The 23,009-nt window shown below is 38.9% G+C and overlaps 1 protein-coding gene and 1 pseudogene across 6 annotated transcripts in view; one reads left to right on the forward strand and one right to left on the reverse strand.

The window, feature by feature from the left end:
- Window positions 1-23,009, reverse strand: part of NCOA3 (nuclear receptor coactivator 3) — a 126,500-nt gene that overhangs the window by 24,938 nt on the left and 78,553 nt on the right. For 4 of the 5 annotated variants that reach the window (XM_082643891.1, XM_082643893.1, XM_082643892.1 and 1 more), the window contains 6 exons: window positions 4,358-4,462; window positions 3,099-3,271; window positions 2,522-2,622; window positions 1,153-1,327; window positions 321-509; window positions 40-141 (listed from right to left, as the gene is read on the reverse strand). In XM_082643891.1, coding sequence (XP_082500017.1) covers window positions 40-141; window positions 321-509; window positions 1,153-1,327; window positions 2,522-2,622; window positions 3,099-3,271; window positions 4,358-4,443 — 826 coding nt within the window. In that variant the 5' untranslated portion in view covers window positions 4,444-4,462. Of the gene's footprint in view, window positions 1-39; window positions 142-320; window positions 510-1,152; window positions 1,328-2,521; window positions 2,623-3,098; window positions 3,272-4,357; window positions 4,463-15,728; window positions 15,814-23,009 lie in introns of all 5 variants that reach the window. The other variant, XM_082643890.1, reaches the window with a different exon arrangement.
- On the forward strand, window positions 7,417-8,333 carry LOC309817202 (ubiquitin-ribosomal protein eS31 fusion protein-like; annotated as a pseudogene). Its single transcript has one exon. The product of its transcript is annotated as a ubiquitin-ribosomal protein eS31 fusion protein-like (transcript).

Genomic DNA, 23,009 nt, shown 5'->3' on the forward strand with positions numbered 1-23,009 from the left:
TCAAGATGAACAAAACATACACACATGCACAGTTTTTACCTGAAAGATCATGTCTAGTAATAAAGCTCTCAGGATTTGATGGAAATGCTCTTTCTCCTGTGGTAATGCGGCGTGCCACACAGATCATACAGGACTGCAAATCTACAATAGAAAATTTAACCAGGTAAGGATTATACTTAATCTTTGGATGTGTCTATTCAATAGGCAAGTAAGTAAGAACATGGAATTCAGTGGGAAGAATTACAACAATGGAAATTACAAAACGACAAGTTTGGCTGCTATTGTTTGATAATCACCACAAAGCATGTGATGACTCTCACCTTCTCCTTCCTCCATCATAGCACGTGGCTGGGACAGGGCAAAGCACTGCATCGTTTCATATTTCTGGCGCATTTCAGGACTAGTGTTTATGTCTTCCAGAATGTCATGTGGCATTTTCATCAACATACGGCAATTAAATGTATGGCTTTTTTGTCGCTGGGTCTCATTTGTCCAGGTAACTCCATTAACTTTAGAAAACAAATTGAAAGGAGTTTTTTAAAAGCTGGCAATTCAGTCCATGACTATCATCAAAAATTTAAGCTATAAATCAACTATACTCCAATTAAAAAAAAAAAGAATTTAAGCTATACATATTTTCTCATTATACATCTTCCATAGTAATTTCTACAATAACATTTCAAAGTGGCAATATATAAAACACTGGAATAATTTCAATTTCAAATTCAACAGGTATCTCACTTCTATTTTGTAACTCACTGTATATCTTAGACCCATGAAATGTATACCAAACTCTAAATTCGTATTTGAAAATTTTGCTATCTACCACTTGCCCTGTTCTACATAAATCATCACTTGGCTTTCTAAAAGGTATATTCAATTTTCTAAGAAATGATCAAGAAAAATAAATTTTTTTAACTTACTTAGGTGGTCCGGGGCTAAGACTCCGTGTTCCCAATGCAGGGGGCCCAGGTTCGATCCCTGGTCAGTGAACTAGATCCCACACGCCACAACTAAAGATCCCCTGTGCCACAAGGAAGATCCCGCATGCGACAGCAAAGATCCCGTGTGCCGCGACTAAGATCCAGCACAGCCAAATAAATAAATAAATATTTTTTTTTTAAAAAAGGAAGATACACATTAAAAGCCTACCTGTAGATTTCGGTAAGTTTTTAAGAAAATCCTTTCTGTCTTCTTCATGCAAGATATTGTAGACACTTGTGTTAACCAGGTCCTCTTGCTTATACTGCAGGTACTGGGTGACATTTTCTGACACAAATACAATGCTTCCTTCACGATTCACCACAAACAGGAAGCCATCCAATGCCTGAAGTGGGATATGTTAATACTGGCTATTATGGACTGAACTGTATCCCTTCCCCCACCAAAATTCATATATTGAAGCCTTAAACCTCAGTGTGACTGTATTTGGAGATAGGGCCTTTCAGGAGGTAATTAAGGTTAAATGAGGTCATAAGGGTAGCTCTAATCCAATAGGACTGGTGTTCTCATGAGAAGAGAGACACCAGAAATGCACACACACAGAGAAAAGGTCACGTGAAGACCCAAGGAGAAGGCAGCCATCTACAAGCCAAGGAGAGAGGTAGGTCTCAGGAGAAACCAAGCCTGCCAACACCTTGATCTTGGACTTCCAGCCTCCAGAACTGTAAGAAATAAATTTCTGTTGTTTAAGCCACACAGTCTGTGGTATTCTGTTATGGCAGCCTTAGCAGACTAAGACACCAGCCTTAGTACTAAATAGAATTTGAAAAAAAACTGTTGATTTAACAACTATGAGCCATCATTTCTATTAACATTAGCACCATCAATACAGGGCTGTATGAAAAAGACAATTTGAAAAGACGACAGTAAAGACAAAATCTGAATTAACATCTAATTTTTGAAGAATTACTTCTTCAAAGGAGTTTTTAAAAATATGAAAAATCATCATTAGCGCTTCCCATTTTTCCATTTGTTACCAAGTCAAGCTACAGGAACTATACCACTCCTTAGGGAGAATTTACAAAGAGGAACTGAACTGATCAACTAAAAAGTAGCTGGAACAAACTAATTGGAATAAAAACAGTTGATAAATGAACCTGAATAAAGGACTTCAGGTAATGACTTAAAAAGAAACATTCTGTAAGTGCTATAGCTTAACTCAATCTACTTAAGACAACTACTTACAAAAAACACGTATTTTAAGTCTTAAAACTTCCTCCAAAATATAAAACTGTAGTGTGCCATACTATCAATTATGCAAAAATACACAAAAAAGTCTGAGCTAAAATATGCCCAAATGCATTTTTATTGTGGGGGGGAGCAGGGCGCCACAGGACCTCATGAGTTATGTATATTTTAAATATAAGAGCATTTTATCATCATATTCAGAATACTGAGTTCTACCTCATGAAAAGAAACATTTTCTTTTTGCTCTCATATCCTAGCCAAAATTTTTTTCTTTCTTTCTTTTCTTTTTAAATCAACACAGCTTACCGTATAGCTAAAACCTTATACTTGCCTGAAGTAAAAGTGGTCCTAAGGAGTCTTTATCAATAACTCCTTGTCCTGTGGAAGATACATCAGCTTTCTGAACATCATCATCACTGGAAATAGCTTTTCCTAAAAAGACATAAGGCAATACTACAAATAGCATATATATCAGTTATAGATTAAATCCACTTCAAATTGTTCCCCGAACAGACACAAAGAGACATGCACACAGATGTGCATAAGCATATACACATTTCCTGATAAGAAAATGATGCTACGGTTTTTAAAGGTTAAAATTAAACTTCTGAGTTACCCAGGAGGACAGAAGATACTCTAAATTTTCTTTCCCTACTAAATGTACTATCCCATTGCTTCCTGAAAGGGAACTAACAGGTGACAGGGTGAGCAACGCTGGCCTTCTTCCAATTCTGGTGACTGTTTCCTAAAGAGCAAAGCTAGTCAACTCATCTGTCCATCTAGCCCCACAGAGGAGAGCCCTCAAAGAGCAGCAGTTCCCACCTAAGCAACAGGCAGTAAAAGGCAAATGTGAACACAGTTAACAAGTTCCTTCTAAAAGACTTGAGTGTTTTCTTACTTTGTATTACCTTGCTCTTTTATTTGACGTATCTGTCTTACTGTTTCCTTTAAAATTGCACATTTATCTGGTTTGACATTGAAATTGTCAATATCACTAAGATTAGCAGATATCAGTTCAGCCAATTCTTCAATATATTTACTCTCCTGTTCCCGTCTCCACTTTTCACCACTGCAGGTAAGGCTGGGAGGGGGGGAGGAAAAAAGGCCATAAATATATCTATCACAAAAGAGCTATGAGTAGAATCAGTACCTACACAACACCATTACACTCATATATAAACAAACTAAATATAGCCCATAAAGGCTACCAAAACATTGTCTTGGAGACCTAGTACAATACAGTTAAAATTCACGCAAACCTAAATTCAAGTCCACCTGTTGTTAGCCTAGTGGCCTTAGGCATTAGTCTCATTTCATCATCTGGAAAATGGGGATAAATAGTCTTTACCACGAAGAGACAATAAAATTAACAAATAATAAAAACAGTAATAGCTACTTATTAATTATGAGGTTTTATGAATTATAGGTTGTTTTTTATTTTGCAACCATCACAGTAAAATTCAAGTGATACTGACCTTGACAAATACTAAAAAAGCCATGAAGTATCACTGCATAAAATAAGAGTATTTTATTTCTATTTTTTAAACTTCTAACTTCATTCAGGAAAAGAATGATGAAACCTCACAAATAACAAAATATCAACTTATAACATGTTCTTAAAGGGTACTAAAGATTCTTACTTGTAATAATCTTGTCGATCTGTTCCTAACTCTTAGGTCCTCTATTGAGAAATGCTTCTTACAATATCACACAGTTAGTATAATATTCTCATTTCTATCTGAATCAGCCATAAAGCCTCTATTATAACATAAGAATGTCCCCATCTCATCATTGTACTACTGTACTTACCACAAAGCAAAATCATAGTATTTAAACAAAGGCAAAAACAAACAAACAAATCTAACCAGAAAATGCAAATAAAGAAAGCTGGGGCTTCCCTGGTGGCGAAGTGGTTGGGAGTCCGCCTGCCGATGCAGGGGAAACGGGTTCGTGCCCCGGTCTGGGAAGATCCCACATGCCGCGGAGCGGCTGGGCCCGTAAGCCATGGCCGCTGGGCCTGTGCATCCGGAGCCTGTGCTCCACAACAGTGAGAGGCCCACATACCGCGCAAAAAAAAAAAAAAAAAAGAAAGCTGAAATGTTATCTTCAAAACAAAGAAAGGCGGGGGAGGTGCCCTTGGTGAAGTATCAGGAAATAAACTGCTTACCCTTGTCCTGGAGTATCACACGGCAACTTGCGTTTTCGTGAATCAGGGGCCAGTGGATCCAAGGAGTTTTCTCCTAATCCGCTCATCGTGAATATACATCAGCAACTAAAAAAGAATAATAAGATACAAACATTATAAAATATTCATGACTCTCATAAAGGTGTCATATGCTTGAATGGCTGTATTTTGTAATTCAGAACTGCTTTCCCTAAATGGTTAGATAATTCTCAAAATTCTTTATAGTACACAACTGTTCTGAAGACCTCAAGAGTTCATATTCCAGTTTAATTATGCAGAATGTCCACCCAACCCCAGGACAAATGTTTCTCAAGACTGAGTAAAAATGCGTATATTGAATACCTCACAAAGAACAAGGCATCTTCTGCATAGTTAGTAAGAAAAAGAGACTGTCAACTCTCCAACTGATAAAATCCTAAATTTTATTTACACACAAATAAGATGTTATCTTGTCAGTTGCTAAGAAGTCTTCAAATGATAAATATCTAAATTATTTTCAGGCTATTTTCAAGGTAGCACATTTTTTCCTTAGACCATTTCTTTAGTATCTATCATCCAATGTGTTTTTCTTCTGCTACTTCAAACTAAACTGAGATTGTATAAATAACATGTAAACTCCAAGACATCCTGCTTACAAATTAGATGTACAACAATAAAACTCCAGGTGGGAGGATTCTGACAAGATCCACAGAACAACGATTATTTCAATACTAACCGATGGAAATATAATATGCCTTAGTTAACAATGCATTGATAAAGAAAATAAATGTAGGCTATTTCTTGTTGAAAAAAGAGCAGATTTTAATACTCAGTGGCTCATAATTTTAAGACATCTACTAAGCCTTCACTTAACAAGAATTTTATTTGTCTTAAACTCTTGTTTACAAAGACAATCATTGCTATAAAGAATTCCAAGTCAACGGAGAAGTTGAAACACTCCAAACTACTTTTTCTTCATTTGTTAAAATGCATCTTGCATTCCATCTAGTCTGAGACATACATTGAAGGACATAAATTTCCACTAGGTGGCACAATACTGCCAGGATGAGAGACAAATAGAAATGCAAAATTTTACACAAGATCCTGATCAAACTTAAAATATGTAGCTTTAAAAAATCAAAATCTGAAGTTTTAGATTACATTATCATCTTTCAGATGTTCCAGGTATGAATTAAACACTAACGAAATTTATTCTACCAATAATTTTGATAGTAAAATGTAAAGGCTGAAAAGCTGATACGTTTTAAGAACTTGGTGTGGTTTTTTTCTCACAACGTAAGTTAAAATAAAAGAGAAAATAACTTAAAATAACTTTCACTAATGTGACTTGCTTATTTATTTGTTTGTTTATTTATTTATTTATTTTTGGCTGTGTTGGGTCTTCACTGCTGTGCACAGGCTTTCTCTGGTTGTGGCGAGCAGGGGCTACCCTTCTTCGTTGCGGTGCACCGTCGTCTCACTGCAGTGGCTTCTCTTGTTGCGGAGCACGGGCTCTAGGCGCGTGGGCTTCGGTAGTTGTGCCTTGCGGGCTCTAGAGCGCAGGCTCAGTAGCTGTGGTGCACGGGCTTAGTTGCTCCGCAGCATGTGGGTTCTTCCTAGACCAGGGCTGGAACCCGTGTCCCCTGCACTGGCAGGCGGATTCTTAACCACTGCACCATCAAGGAAGCCCCCACTAATGTGGCTTAATGTCATGATTTTAAAGTGTAACCATGGGGACTTCCCTGGTGGCGCAATGGATAAGACTGCGCTCCCAATGCAGGGGGCCCAGGTTCCATCCCTGGTCAGGGAACTAAATCCCACATGCATGCTACAACTAAGAGTTTGCATGCCACAACTAAGGAGCCAGTGTGCCACAACTAAGGAGCCCATGTGCTACAAACAAAGAGCCCTGGAGCCGCAACTAAGGAGCCTCCCTGCCACAACTCCAAGGAGCCCGCTTGCCACAACTAAGACCCAATGCAACCAAATAAATTTTTAAAAATAAAATAAAATTTAAAAATAAAGTGTAGGGGCTTCCCTGGTGGCGCAGTGGTTGAGAGTCTGCCTGCCGATGCAGGGGACACGGGTTCGTGCCCCGGTCCGGGAAGATCCCACATGCCGCGGAGTGGCTGGGCCCGTGAGCCATGGCTGCTGAGCCTGCGCGTCCGGAGCCTGTGCTCCGCAACGGGAGAGGCCACGACAGTGAGAGGCCCACGTACAGCAAAAAATAAATAAATAAAATAAATAACTAAATAAATAAAGTGTAATCGGATCCCACAATGCCACACAATACTATATTCTTCAAAAATGACAATGTCGGGCTTCCCTGGTGGCGCAGTGGTTGAGAGTCCGCCTGCCGATGCAGGGGATGCGGGTTCGTGCCCCGGTCCGGGAAGATCCCACATGCCGCGGAGTGGCTGGGCCCGTGAGCCATGGACGCTGAGCCTGCGCTTCCGGAGCCTGTGCTCCGCAACGGGAGAGGCCACAACAGTGAGAGGCCCGCGTACCGCCAAAAAAAAAAAAAAAAAAAAAAGACAATGTCATAAAAGACAAAGTCTTTTAAGTATTCCAGATTAAAGGAAGCTAAAGAGAAATGACAATTAAATGCAATATTTGATCTTACACTGGATCCTGTACTAGAGGGGGAAAATGCTATAAACGACACTATTGGATCAACTAACAAAATTCAGAATATGAACAGATAAAAGTATTTTACCAATGTTAAATTTACTGAAGTTTATTTCTGTACTGTGGTTATTTAAGAGACTACCCCTATTCTTAGTATTTAGGACAAAAAAGCCATCATGTACACAAAGAACCCTCCAATGTTTGGGGGGGGTGGATTACATACAAGTGAGTGAGTGAGTAACAGGAGAAGAGGAGGGAAAGGGAAGGGAAGAAGAGAAAAGAAAGGAGGCCAGCAAATTGTTGACACTGGTTGAATCTCAGCTGGGCAGAAATTTTAAAATTCTTTGTACTATTCTTTCTCTTGCAACTTTGCTTTAACTTTAAAATTATTTCCAAATAAAGTTAAAAGTATGTTCATCTTTTCAGATCCGCCATCTGCGGTGGCACCACGGCCAATATGCAGATTTTCGTGAAGACCCTGATGGGGAAGACCATCACTCTCGAGGTCGAACCCTCGGAAACAATAGAAAACGTAAAGGCCAAGATCCAGAACAAGGAAGTAATTCCTCCTGACCAGCAAAGACCGATCTTTGCTGGCAAGCAACTGGAAGATGGACGTACTTTGCCTGACTACAACATTCAAAAGGAGTCCACTCTTCATCTTGTGCTGACACTTTGTGGTGGTGCTAAGGAAGAAGTCTTACAACACTCCCAAGAACAAGCATAAGAGAAAGAAGGTTACGCTGGCTGTCCTGAAATACTATAAGGTGGATGAGAATGGCAAAATCAGTCACCTTAGTCAGGAGTGCCCTTCAGATGAATGTGGTGCTGGAGTTTTTATGGCCAGTCACTTTGACAGACATTATTGTGGCAAATGTTGTCTGACCTATTGTTTCAACAAACCAGAACACAAGTGATTGTATATTGGTTAATAAAAGACATGAACTAATGAACTAACGTTTAAATGTTGAGTTTTATTCCAGTGATTTCAAAAGTGGGTTTTAAGCATCAAATTAATCGCACTATTTTCTTAAGTAACCTGTACTTGGCAGAATTATGTTGTATTTGATACCAGCTGTCTAGATACAGGCCAGTTTCTTTGTACCTCAGCAGTATTGACATTTTTGACTGATAATTCTTCGTTGTAGGGACTTTCCTGTGTATCATAGGGTGATGAACAGCATCCCTGGTCTGTACCCACTCGCTGCCAGTAGCACACCACCCCTCCCCACAACCAAAAGTATCCAGACACTGCCAAATGACCCCTGGGGGTGGGGAGGAACCTCCCCCACCCCCAGATTGAGAAACATTGGTTTGTGTGAATTGGTATTATAACTTTGCCTAAAAAGAAGCTACAACGTATTGACACTTGTTTCCTACAAAGGAAGTTTAAAGGCAGCAGTGCTCTCAAGTTACCACTTAAAAAATTCATCTGCATATGGCTGGTTCACTTTGCTGTACAATAGAAACTAACACAGTATTGTGAAGCAATTATACTCCAATAAAGATCTATTTTTTTAAAAAAGTATGTTCAGTTTTGATTTCCAATTTTCATATTTAAAAAGAAAAAGTGATTCCTTAAGAACAGAAATAGAACATTGTAAAGCAACTATACTCCAATAAAAATTAGTTTAAAAAAACAGAAATAGAGTAGCCACGACTCAATACAATTAGTTTCATATTTGTTTCATTCAAAGGTTATTTTTAAATTGAGTGGCCAACCATCCAGTGAATAATAGCATTTTATTTTAAAAATATAATTTACTCCACATTCTAGATATTATTTCCTTACTTTGACGTTAAACACAAGCTGAATCCTCAAAACTGAGTAATGAACTCTTTAGTGGATAACAGCATTTAATTTGAAAGACGTAATTTATTCTATGTTCTCAGTATTATTCCCTTACTTTGCTGTTACACATGAGCTGAATCTCCAGTACAGTTTAAGGTGCCTAGCATATAAGAGGTGATCAATAAGTATGCCTTGAAAAGTACCGAGTAAATGGAACATTCAACTTATCAAGTCATATTTTATAAAATAGATTTTCCTCCATTCTGATTTCTATAAAAGTTCAAAGGTTACTTTAAACTTTAAAAATTTTTACTATCGTTGATATAGGATGTCACTGAAATGAATTTTACAGACATAAATTACATCAATAGAGAATCAAAACCATGACAATCTTAGTATGAAAAAATAATCACAATTATCATGTAAACCAGAAATGCATACATGTCATTCATGTTAAGTCAATGTTTATGTGCATATAAGAGAAACCTAAATATGTCTACCTATGTCCAAATACACATGTGGCTCCTTCTCTTGATGTGGCAAAACAACAAGCTATAACGTGCACATGACTGTGAAGTCTACATGCTACCAAGGTTTACTCTTTCACAGAGTCCAATGATCTCTAGTAACGGAGGTAATTATCCAGAAACGTACCAATGCAAGATCCTAATTTAAAACCACAGTAGTGGGACTTCCCTGGTAGGTCCACTGGGTAAGAATCCACGCTCCCAATGCAGGGGGCCCAGGTTCGATCCCTGGTCGGGGAACTAGATCCCACACGCATGCTGCAACTACGAGTTCGCATGCTGCAACTAAAGATCCCACGTGCCACAACTAAGACCCAGCACAGCCAAAATAAATAAATAAATACATATTTTAAAAATAGAAAAATAAAAAATAAAACCACGGTAGTGGTGTTTACTCAAACATGAAGATATCAATATAACTATTTAAGATATAAAATAATTTTCACATTCTATTTTTTTTTTAGGAACAGGTTTGACAGATTTCTTTTTCTAGTTCTTGATAGGGACAAACCTTGGTACTACAATCACTGTACCATGCCTAAAAAACCACATGATGTCCAAGTTTGAATGACAAAATACTGTATAACAAAAAAATCAAAGTAGAATAAATACATCCTTTAAATTTCATTTGGCTGAAGAAAATGTTCAACATTAGAAATAATAAACAGAAGCATTTCCCGCACTCCCAAAAAAATAGTTTCGGCATATACAATAATATAATAATTCCTGAGCACAGATGACTATGACAAACTCTTTATGTACAGTTTTATATTTATTTGGCATTAATATTAGTTACGAACATAAAAAATTATAAATAGGGCTTCCCTGGTGGCGCAGTGGTTGAGAGTCCGCCTGCCGATGCAGGGGACACAGGTTCGTGCCCTGGTCCAGGAAGATCCCACATGCCGCGGAGCGGCTGGGCCCGTGAGCCATGGCCACTGAGCCTGCGCGTCCAAACCCAGTGCTCCGCAGCGGTAGATGCCACAACAGTGAGAGGCCCGTGTACCGCAAAAAAAAAAAAAAAAATTATAAATAGCATTTGTTTTACTTGCCAAGTCTGTTGTCTACTCACTGGCGCAGCCAGACTCAAACTATATTTATCTGGGGGGATATATTATCTAGTTTGGTAAATTATTCTTTTGAAGGTATGAAAGGTAAATGCTTAGCATATATACACTAAATCTAGACCATTTTCAGTCACTGGTCAAGAATTAGGGTGGGAGAGGGGGACGGAACATGTACCAGGCCCATGAGTAGATCAATTCCACCCCTGCAAGAAGTTCAAAAGGTTAAGAAACACAGATCAGTAACTGTACAGCTTCCATTTTTACATCTTAAATTACAACCCATCTAATTTGGAAAATATATGGAATTGGTAAAATCCATATTCAAATGGGAAATAATAAAGCACAAGAGTCTCCCAGTATCTCTGACTACAAGAACAGTCTATTAATATTGAGCCCCTTCTAAATTCTGATTCCTTACAATTAAAAATTATCATCATGCAGGGGATACGGGTTCGTGCCCCGGTCTGGGAAGATCCCACATGCCGCGGAGAGGCTGGGCCCGTGAGCCATGGCCGCTGGGCCTGTGCGTCCGGAGCCTGTGCTCCGCAACGGGAGAGGCCACAACAGTGAGAGGCCCACGTACAGCAAAAAAAAAAAAAAAAAAAAAAATTATCATCTACACAGTTGAGTAGAAAAGAAATTAGGACCACGATATATACCTGCCCTAACCCTGGGCAACCTGTACTCTTATCCAATAGTGAGGTGCATACATGTATTTTTGTGTGTGTGTGCACATTTTTTTTCTACATCTTTATTGGAGTATAATTGCTTCACAATACCATGTTAGTTTCTGTTGCACAACAAAGCGAATCAGCCATATGCATACACATGTCCCCATATCTCTTCCCTCTTGAGCCTCCCTCCCATCCTCCCTATCCCACCCCTCTAGGTCATCACAAAGCACCGAGCTGATCTCCCTGTGCTATGCTGCTGCTTCTCACCAGTCAACTATTTTACATTCCGTAGCGTATATACGTCGATGCTACTCTCACTTTGCGCCAGCTTCGCCCTCCCACCCGATGTCATCAAGTCCATTCTCTATGTCTACCTCTTTATTCCTGCCCTGCAGCTAGGTTCCTGCCCTGCAACTAGGTTCATCAGTACCATTTTTTTAAAAGATTCTATATATATATGCGTTAGCATACAGTATTTGTTTTTCTTTCTGACTTACTTCACTCTGTATGACAGACTCTAGGTCCATCCACCTCACTACAAATAACTTAATTTCATTTCTTTTTAAGGCTGAGTAATATTCCATTGTATATATGTACCACATCTTCTTTATCCACTCATCTGTCGATGGGCATTTAGGCTGGTTCCATGTCCTGGCTATTGTAAATAGAGCTGCAATGAACACTGTGGTGCATGTCTCTTTCTGAATTATGGTTTTCTCAGGGTATATCCCCAATACTGGGATTGCTGGGTCGTATGGTAGTTCTATTTTCAGTTTTTTAAGGAACCTCCATACTGTTCTCCATAGTGGTTGTATCAATTTACATTCCCAACAACAGTGTAGGAGGGTTCCCTTTTCACCACACCCTTTCCAGCATTTATTGTTTCTAGCTCTTTTGATAATGGCCATTCTGACCAGTGTGAAGCGATACTTCATTGTAGTTTTAATTTGCATTGCTAATGAAGAGATGTCCCCCAACTGATTGTTAAACTGGAGATACACCTCAACCACACTTCCAGGTGAATCCAATCCAAAGACCCAAAATGTATTCTATCCTTCAATGTGAACTCGACTGTCTAGATCCTTGAGCCATTTTTACAATTATTTTCCTTGTATAAAATGTTTCTACTTAAAAGTTCTATGCTATACTACTTAAATATATTAATATGACAATGCACACTTTAAGATTACATTTAAGCCACATATTCTATACAACTACTTTAATACAGAATAATAGCAATTTACAATAAATTCAATGCTCTCAAAATATAATGCTACCTATTTCTGTATTATTTGGAAAAGTCGTAAGCAGATTCATGATAAATCAGATTTAAAATGAGCAAGGATCTTACAGTACAGCAATTGGATAAAATTTCTCTATAAATACTATAGGGCTTTCTACATAAAACAATCATGCTGTGGTACAGGTTTAAGCTTAGACGTGCACAGAATACAATAAACTGCTAGAAAATGAACATTCTTTAACTCTAAAAGCAACAAAGAATTATATCCGCCAGCTCAAAAGCCATGAAAATGATGATATGTGGCTTAGCAGCATTAACTAGCTTTCCCTTTGGTTATTCACAGTTAAGACAGGATGGGAAATCTTGATTATGTACAACAAACTAGCCAGATGGACAAAGATACAGGAAGTACTCCCTGTCCAAAAGGAAGAGATATCAATCAACAATGCTAGTATCCATCAGGTGAGCAAGAAGTTATTGGCAGGGGGGCGGGGGGGGACCCTAAGAAAAGCCATGCCATGCCAAAATGCGGAGGAGATAAGCTACCCAGTAAATCTCAAATGGCCTGAAGACCAACTAAAATATTTTATTTTCCTAAATTAATAAGGGAGAGGGAAGGGGACAGATAACTTTTGTGGCAGTAAAGTGCTGGGCATATCACATATTCTGTATAATTTCTCACGACTCTCCAATATATTACTCTCATTTTACAGATAAAGAAGTATCTAGATCACACACAGATACTAGATGGCAGAGCTGGGATTATAATATTTTCAGACTTTATAACCAACAAAATATGTACCAAATGTTCCTTGGGCATTTTATCCACCCCCCCCCCAAAAAAATAAATAAACCACGTATACTGTTGAGTCACACCATTTCCAACCAATTAACCAGAAAATTTCTCAGCTCATCAGTAAGAACACTGAGAAGCTGTTACATGCAGGGTTTAGGGGCATGTAGTGTTAGGGTCAGAGGCAAGGAGGTGCTCCAGCTCAGCAGGTACTAATGCTGCTATTCCCCTCAAGCTCCTAAAAACCAACCATTACTCTACAGGTCACCAGATAAATGGCCCTTTGAGGTGGTCTACTATTAACCATGACCTTTATTTCCAATTGAAACCAACAGTTAGTGGCTTACATGGCAAGAAGGAAACTTAGATCAGAAAAACATGAACTATACCCAAAATAATCTGTCAAATATTTTCATTCTTGGGTTTTCTAAGATTAAATGCTGGAGCCAAGAACTTTTGAATATCCCACCAGTAATTCAGTTTATTCATCAGTCTTGTTTGCCTGATTTATACAAGGTATGATTAAATACGCCAATTAGGGAGTATTTCTGGGTGTCTCCTGAGAATCCCAGTAACTTAAGGAAATTTTCATACAACTGTGGATTTGAACTGATTTACCAAAAACTGCTTGAAGCATTATGTAAAATCAGAGGCTGATCAAAGCCAATTAGAAAAAAAATTACCCTCGGGAAAGATTTATGAGACATCCATACATAAACGAACTACCCAAAATACAAGTTGCAAATTGATGCTCTTACTCAAAAGACAATTTTAGTATATAGTCATCACCAGTTAGGCTTAATCCTACAAGATTATATTTTCCAAAATATAAAATGAGAGGTTTATTTCAATCTTCTGTGCAGCTCCAAGAGAACCAGCACCATGGAGCAAAAAAAGGAAACAAAATAGAACCTGTGTGTGTTTAGGGGACAAGAAGAGGCAGGGGAAGAGAAAAGTCCATGAACATGGAGCCACTATGGACATTTCCTCACCAGCCAGATGACTCTTCCAGTGAGTATCTCCTACCTTTATGTTTTAATTCAACCCTGGTATAGAGGATAAGAACTGAAAGGAAACAAGGCCGGGGGCGGGGGGGTAGTTTCAAATAAAAGCTAACTTGCAATATCCTTTTGTTGTATTGCTGATAACCTGCCATGTTTAGTAGGATAAAGTATGAACCACCTAATGCAATCCAGTTTTTAAATTTAATTCCATTTCCGTTCAAACATTTGCACGCCCAGACCATTTGAGGACCAGGAAAGAGAGATAAATGACACCACACATTGCTAGAACTCTCAGGCAAGCAGAAGAGAGGAACATACAATTATAACAACATTATTTGGTAAGTGTTAAAATGAAGGCACAGCTGATAGGAAACCTACCAGCATACAGTTTTTTAAAAACAGAGAAAATGCATATAAACAGTATCTACAATAAACTACCTTGGTGTAGACATATGCCAGAAAATAGTGTAAATCTCAGGTCCTGGTCATTCTTTTCCTCTATCTTTAGTTAATAATGTCTGCAAATTTGGAAAAGGGCTAGCAGGGAGCAATAAAATATCTTATTTTTAATACATAAGTTGAGCTGAGAAGCATCCAAACGTGAATTAACAGCTATTTCATCCACAAGGTTTCATTCTCTCTTCTCCTGTTGTATGTCTTGCCTTTTCATTCTCAATCAACAGGATGACCCCAAAGCCCCTTTACATTTATGCTCCGGTTTAAGCCTGATGACACCACTGAACTCAAACACAAACTCCCCAGAGGTTCTAGTACCAGAACTGGGCATACCAATTAGCCGAGGCAAGTGTTAGCTACAACTGGAAGCTTGTCGCCAAGAGACTTCTCAACCTCTACATGAGCAACAGAGTTGAAGTTCACAAATACACACTGTGCAGAGGGAGTTAAGCAAGCCATTCCGCTGAAATCAAATCACCCTCTCCTGACAGCATACTAACTAGCTGGGTAATTCTTTAGCTGTTTTAAAGGTTACAGTGACTCTTACAATGTAACACGCTGAATCTCTCTCATTCACAGGAACAGACCTAAACCCCAAATTCGTAAACCTCATTTTGGCTTCATTCCTGAACAACATGCTATCTAGTTGTACTTCTTCCTCACCACCACCTCCACTACCCAAGTGGCTTGTGCTAAAAGAGATTTTGACAAAAGACATTCATGGAAACATTTCCTATTTGCATGTAACCTTAAGTCATTTATTTCTTCTTAGATCTCCCCTTCATCCCGCTTTTACCTGGAACACTAGAATACCCAGTCACCCTTCAAGATCAAACTCGGCTGTGACCTCTGGTGAGACCATTCCCAACTCTCCAATTAGAAAAAGTTGTCCCTTCTTTATCCTAATGCATTTTCCATAGTTTATTACAACATTTTACACACTACACTCTACTCTTGTACACTTTTCTGTTTCTACTTTCTACGCTATAAGCTCTAAACCATAATAAAAACTTGTAAGAGACTTTCATTACAAACTCCTTCCTCTCTCTTTTCACTCCTACTACCAGCATTCCCCTTGTTCCTTTTCCCAACTCCAGTTCTCCTTTTCCTTCCCATCCCATTAGATGTACTTTTGACCAACTACAATATTCCTAAAATATAGAGAAGATTGGGGGGAAGGGGCTAAATACCTTGTAGAACAGTTCTGCTTCCTTCTGACATGTCATTTTTCACTTGGATATTCCCATTCCAAAAAATATGGTGGCTTCAAGGTATCTATCAAAATAAAACTCAAGGGTTTGAATCCTTCACGGCTGATGTACTATGATACAATAAAAAAGACAACGGGGCTTTGTTAGAATCAAACTTGTCACCTATAAAAAGCTTATCACCTGTAAAAACTGGGAATAATCACATCTCACCTATTCTTATGCTTATTGTGAGAATGAAAAGCAATACAAAGCAAGCAACTGGAACAGGGAATAATGGTGATCCCTGAGGTACACGATACCAAGAACAAAGATGTATGTTCACAGCAACATCAATTTTGCTCTCATTTGAAAAACAAAGTTACAAATATACCATACAGCAACAAATTAAAAAGCTTCAGACAAATAAATTAGCCAGAACTATTCAGGCTATCTTCAGCATACAGAGAGCTGACTGGAATTTAAAACATTTTCCCACTGAAACAGTGTGGTGAGTGGCAGTTAGTAGCTAACATAAAGCCATGAAAATAGAATAAAACTATTGTCATAGATGTCTGTGTCCTTAAGATAAACAGGTATAATTACAGAATAAGTTGGCACCTTTTAGAAGATCCTGAAGAGGTTATCCAAGTACTTTCAAAGGTGCTAGGTAAAGCAAACAGTGCTGGTTCTTTTTTATATCTTTTTTTATTTCTGGATTTGTGGTTTAATTTTTCTTGGACAGACGTAAATATCTCTACATCAAAAGTATTATTTATACCTAAGGTTGTCCCTTGGCACATAATGAAAACATAAGCAGGAAAGGGAGAGAGGGAGGGAGGGAGGAGAGAGAAAGTGTTCAAACCCCTTGAGGTAAGTGGTAAAGCTCTGGATTAAGATAAGCAGTGGGGAGTTAGGAGTATGTGCACAGAGCAGAAATAAAATCTGATATAAATTTAATTAATAAGCAATAAAGATACAAATGAGAGATGATCACAGCATGTGCCCCATTCTCTCCTAATCCATTATTTCTATTTGCCTCGGAGAAAAAAGAAATTTTAAGAAATGTTAAAACTAAAGAGCTGAATGCCATTAGCCACCTGGTAACCAAATGACTGAGAGCTGCAAAGCTGCTCTAGGAAGGAGCACTAACCAAGTAATGAATGATACAGGGAATGGTAACCATGGGTCAACTACAAGACAGGTATTCCTAAAATGCAGTGCCTGCAGAGTAAAAAGCTTGAAGTAACAAGACACCTCCCCTACAGTACTGAAGTTAGCCCTGTCGACCAATATCAAAAGCATAAAGAAGCTACACTAACGTCTCAAAAATTGACAATGTAGAAATATAAAGCTGATGAAGCACTTTGAATTAATTTTTCAAAGAAAAGGTACTGAAGGTGGAAAAAGAGAGAAAAAGATATATCAAAGGAAAAACACATCTTAGCTAGATTTCCTTCTCTAAAAGCAAAGAGGCTGAGGCAGATGGTCTCTTACGCTAGCAACACAGCATGGCAAGTCTGACTCATGAGGCTTCCTGAACAGGTCATCGTGCAGACTGCAGGCTAGTCTGTGCTCAGTCCTCGATGTTTCCATTGTCTTTTTTCTTTTTCTGACCTCACAGCTTGTTACCCTTCGATAATTATAATTCCACTCCTAGCCTAAATAACCTTAAATTCAAAAGAATCCTTTTTTAAAAATAATGCTTCCATATCCCTAGAAGTTATGTCTGATGACAGAAGCTATCTCTTCAAATAAATCTCCAAAAGTCATTACTGACTTCAGGATGACAATAATACAAATAGCAAATGAGAGCATATATATCAAAGTCCATAAAGATAATAAGAATGCACTCCTGGGCTTCCCTGGTGGCACAGTGGTTGAGAGTCCGCCTGCCGATGCAGGGGACACGGGTTCGTGCCCTGGTCCGGGAAGATCCCACATGCCGGGGAGCAGCTAGGCCCATGAGCCACAGCCGCTGAGCCTGCGCTCCTCAATGGAGAGGCCCGCGTACCGCAAAAAAAAAAAAAAAAAAAAAAAAAAAAGAATGCACTCCTAACATCAAGGTTGAAAAGTATCAAAGTCTAAATTTAACTTCAACTGCCTCCCTATTCCCCTCCAAAATATAGCTACTATACTACGTGGAGCTAAAAATCTTGTAATGATTGTTCAAGGGAAGAAATCTGCAGCAAGCGAGACTATAAACTACTGAGGAACAGGATGAAAAGATCATCATGCAAATAATCTAAAATAAAACCTAGCGTGTTTTTTTTTTTTCTTTCTGTTCAAAGGTCAGTTCCATGACTCATGACTTTAAAGAGCTCCTCTGTGTACCTCACAAACCTGCCTGTGCATGTGGAGTAAATAAAGCTGGGGGCACCTCATTATCATAAGAGAACACTTGAGGCAAAAATTTAATTATGAACTCTTATAAAAACCATTCATACGGGCCTCCCTGGTGGCGCAGTGGTTGAGAGTCCGCCTGCCGATGCAGGGGATACGGGTTCGTGCCCCCGTCTGGGAGGATCCCATATGCCGCGGAGTGGCTGGGCCCGTGAGCCATGGCCGCTGAGCCTGTGCATCCGGAGCCTGTGCTCCGCGACGGGAGAGGCCACAACGGTGAGAGGCCCGCGTACCGCAAAAAAAAAAAAAAAAAAAAAACCATTCATACAACTAAACTGGTTAAAACCAAAACCCAGGGAATGTAAACTGATACAGCCACTATGGAGAAGAGTATGGAGGTTCCTTAAAAAACTAACAATAGAACTACAATATGACACAGCAATCCCACTACTGGGCATATACCCAGAGAAAACCATAATTCAGAGAGACACATGCACCCCAATGTTCACTGCAGCACTATTTACAATAGCCTGGTCAGGGAAGCAACCTAAATGCCCACTGACAGACAAATGGATAAAGAAGATGTGGTACATACAATGGAATATTACTCAGCCATAAAAAGGAACAAGATTGGGTCATTTTCAGAGACGTGGATGGACCCAGAGACTGTCATACAGAGTGAAGTAAGTCAGAAAGAGAAAAACAAATATCGTATATTAACCCATATATGCGGAATCTAGAAAAATGGTACAGATGAACTGGTTTGCAAGGCAAAAGTAGAGACACAGATGTAGAGAACAAACGTATGGACGCCAAGGGTGGAAGCGGGGGAGATGAACTGGGAGATTGGGATTGACATATATACACTAATATGTATAAAATAGATAACTAATGAGAACCCGCTGTATAGCACAGGGAACTCCACTGTACAGTAGAAACTAACACAACATCGTAAAACAACTCAACTAAAAAAAAAAAAGTAATATAACTAGCTGCCCTCCCCCCGAAACAAAAACAAAAACAAAAACCCACTTCAGCAAGTGTCTTGAGAGTGGTCACAAAGTAATAGGGGTGTAATGTACTCCTATGGTTAACACTGCTGTATGATATACAGGGAAGCTGTTAAAAGAGTGAATCCGAAGGGTTCTCATCACAAGGAGGAAATGTTTTTTCCTTTCTTCTTTCTTTCCTTTTTATTGTATCTATATGAGATGATGGATGTTAGCTGAACCTATAGTGGTGATCATTTCACAATATACGTAAATCAAACCATCGTGCTATACCCCTTAAACTTTTTCAGTGACATATGTCAATTATTTCTCAATAAAACTGTGGAGGGGGGAAAGTTTTTTTGTTTTTTTTTTTTTTTAGTTAGTCACTCTTAGGCAGCCTGGGTGATGTCCACACAGACAAAGGAGATCTCATTCCCTACACCAATACACCTGGGATGAAATATTGATCAAAAGAGTCAAGGTTTTTGTTGTTGTTGTTTGCTTGTTTTTTGTTTGTTTTGAGGTTTTGTTTGTTAGTTTGTGTCTCTCTGTGTGTGTGTGTTTTGCCTTCAACAAGCTGATGACCCAGTGCCAGGAATCAACAAACTAGTACATGTAGAATCACAAATTGTATTTTGTGCTATAAAAGGTCTCCACTGAAAATTAATGGCTGATCTGTAATTTAAAAGCAGGAACAACCGAGTACCAGACATAGCACACCATGTCATATAGCTACTCAAAGTCCTAACCTCCTACAGTCAATCTGGTTCTTACTACCAAAAGAGATGGTTTAAGTCAAAGGCTGCTACAGTTCCAACCAAATTCACTAGGTCAGTAGTTCTCAACCTTTTTGATATCAGGATTTCTTTATCTTTTAAAAACTAGCAACTCTAAAAAGCTTTGGTTTTGTGGGTTATTATCTATCAATATTTACTGTATTAGAAATTAAAACTTAGAACATTTGACATATTAATTCATTTAAAAATAAGTCCATTATATGTTAACATAAACAATTTTATGAAAAATAACCTGAAACAAAACAATTCCATGAGAAGTGGCATTGTTTCACATTTTTACAAACCTTATGTGTGATTTTAATAGAAGACAGATGGATCCTCTTACCAACGACACCATTCAATCCGCTGCCATACTTCATATTGATTGAAACACATGAAGAGAATTCAGCCTCATAGATACACGTACTTGTAAAAGGAAGGACTATTTCAATAGCCTTTAACAATTAATTATAAATAATTTTCCTTGATATCGTGCTAAAACGACAAGTGGTACTTTCAGTTTTTATTTGAAAATACTTTCAAACTTACAAAACGTTGCAAAACACATAACAGTAGATGGCATACCCTAAATACCCTTTACTCAGGTTTGGCTACTGTATTACTTTCCTGTGACTACTATAACAAATTACCACAAACAACAGATATTCTCTCGAAGTTCTGGAGGCTCAATGTCCAAAATGAAGGTGCCGAAAGGGCCATACTCTTTCTGAAGGCTCCAGGGGAGAACTGCTCCACCCTCTCCTAGCTTCTGGCATTGCCAGCAACCCCTGGCATTCAAGGACAAGCGGTATTTTCTTAAAGATTAGCTGCAAAGTGAAATCTGAAACCCTATCAATGAACTTTCATACTATTACATTAAAATACACAAACTTACACTCTGAAAAAAATCTTTAACCCATGCATGATTTTGTAACATCAAACATTGTCATTTGGGTAATACTAGTTCACTGATTAAGCAGATTTTCAAATACTGATACATTATACAATATCAAAAACTCCAGGGACTTCTCTGGTGGCGCAATGGTTAAGAATCTGCCTGCCAAGGCAGGGGACACGGGTTCGAGCCCTGTTCCAGGAAGGTCCCACATGCCACAGAGCAACTAAGCCCATGCGCCACAACTATTGAGCCTGCGCTCTAGAGGCTGCGCGCCACAACTACTGAGCCCGCGCACAACTACTGAAGACCGTGCACCTACAGCCTGTGCTCTGCAACAAGAGAAGCCACCACAATGAGAAGCCTGCGCACCGCAACAAAGAATAGCCCCTGCTCGCCACAGCTACAGATAGTCTGCACGCAGCAATGAAGACCCAACACAGCCAAAAATAAATAAATATATCACCACCCATCTCATTCATAAAGTCTTTAAGTACTGAGAAGCTGTCACACTCATGGTGACAGATTCAAAATTAACATGATAATTTTTACTTGAAAACTCCAATTTTATCACTGTCAACAAATACTCTTGGATGTTTTTCTTGAAGTGATAGGTTTACCTTGCTCAATTTCAAGAAACTTTCTGCCAAATACCCAAGTTCCAATAACTACAGTTTGTTAGTCATTCTTTCAAGTAAAAATGATATTCTATGAAAAAAGTGGCCTGTTCAGTACACAAGCCAACCACACAAGTGCTTTTCCCCAAGACAACCATCATACTTTGGTAGGCAGAAGTGTTTTCTGCATATTTTCCATTCTCGCCAGACAAAATGTTAAAAATACAGTACTCAGGGCTTCCCTGGTGGCACAGTGGTTGAGAGTCCGCCTGCCGATGCAGGGGACACAGGTTCGTGCCCCGGTCCGGGAAGATCCCACATGCCGCGGAGCGGCTGGGCCCGTGAGCCATGGCCGCTGAGCCTGCGCGTCCGGAGCCTGTGCTCCGCAACGGGAGAGGCCACAACAGTGAGAGGCCCGCGTACCGGGAAAAAAAAAAAAAAAAAAAAAAAAATATATATATATATATATATATATATAGTACTCAAAGGTCAAGATTTAATGAAATGAGCAAATTTTGCTCCTTCATCAAGGACAATCCTAATTGAGAAACGAGTGGGGTTTTGTGGGGGGTTTTGTTTTTGTTTTTTCCTTTAAGTCTGAGTGCAGGGCAGTGAAGAATGCAATGACTACTAGTACAGTCTGGTAGTCCCACTGCCTTGATTCATGCTAAGACACCAGCAGTTTTATGCATCACTGCTTTTGTACCATCAGTGCAAACATCAACAGGATGAAAACAGAAAATATATTATTCCGGAAATAATTTTAACTCTGTGGACTCCATAAAAGGTTCTCAGGGACTCTCAAGGGTTCACAAACCACACTGAGAACCACTGCCTTAGATTAAGGTAAGGACTGAGGGTTTGAAACTGGTGTGGTTTCTCCCAGATCCCCTACACACTCATTTAATAAAGAATCCAGTATCTACTATATGCAGGCCTAAATAAATAAGCCGTGTTGTGAGATCAGAAGAACAAAGGACTTCCTGATAAGGTGATTTAGTGGACTATTGCTTTCAACCAACCACACTCTCCCCCCTTGCTCTAAATAATGACAAAATATGTATTTTTTTTAATCGTGAAAGACACAGCCATGCTCAAACATAACAAATACATCTACGGAGCAAGACACAGAGCAAGCATACAGCAATGAGTTGATGACTCTATGAACCTACTGAACTCTAGCATTAGAAACTAGCAAAGACACTCAGGAAATCAAATCATGTGCAACGTAACAGAATCAAAAGCAAGGCTCATAGGTAGAAACCAAACAAAAAATTTCTGAGAGATGAAAAAGAGCTCTATCAACAGCTATCTAGATAACTGATTATATCAAACTGTTACCTGTAGTTGTGGAAGAAAAAGGAAAGGGTTACACAGTTGGTCCCCAACTTACAAAGGTTCAACTTACAATTTTTCAACTTTACAACAGTGCAAAAGCGATATGCATTCAGTCAAACCCTACTTCGAATTCTGAATTTTGATCTTTTCCCAGCTAGCAATATGCAGTATAATACCCTCTCATAATACTGGCAGTGGCAGTTGCAGCCCATTTTAACTTACAATGGGTTCACTGGGATGTAACCCCCATCGTAAATCAAAGAAAATCTGTACATACAAAACCTGGGTGACACATAGCTCTGATATTGCAATAGTACCTCAGA

Source organism: Mesoplodon mirus, assembly GCF_964341445.2.
Source record: "Mesoplodon mirus genome assembly, chromosome: 15".
Taxonomy (NCBI): domain Eukaryota; kingdom Metazoa; phylum Chordata; class Mammalia; order Artiodactyla; family Ziphiidae; genus Mesoplodon; species Mesoplodon mirus.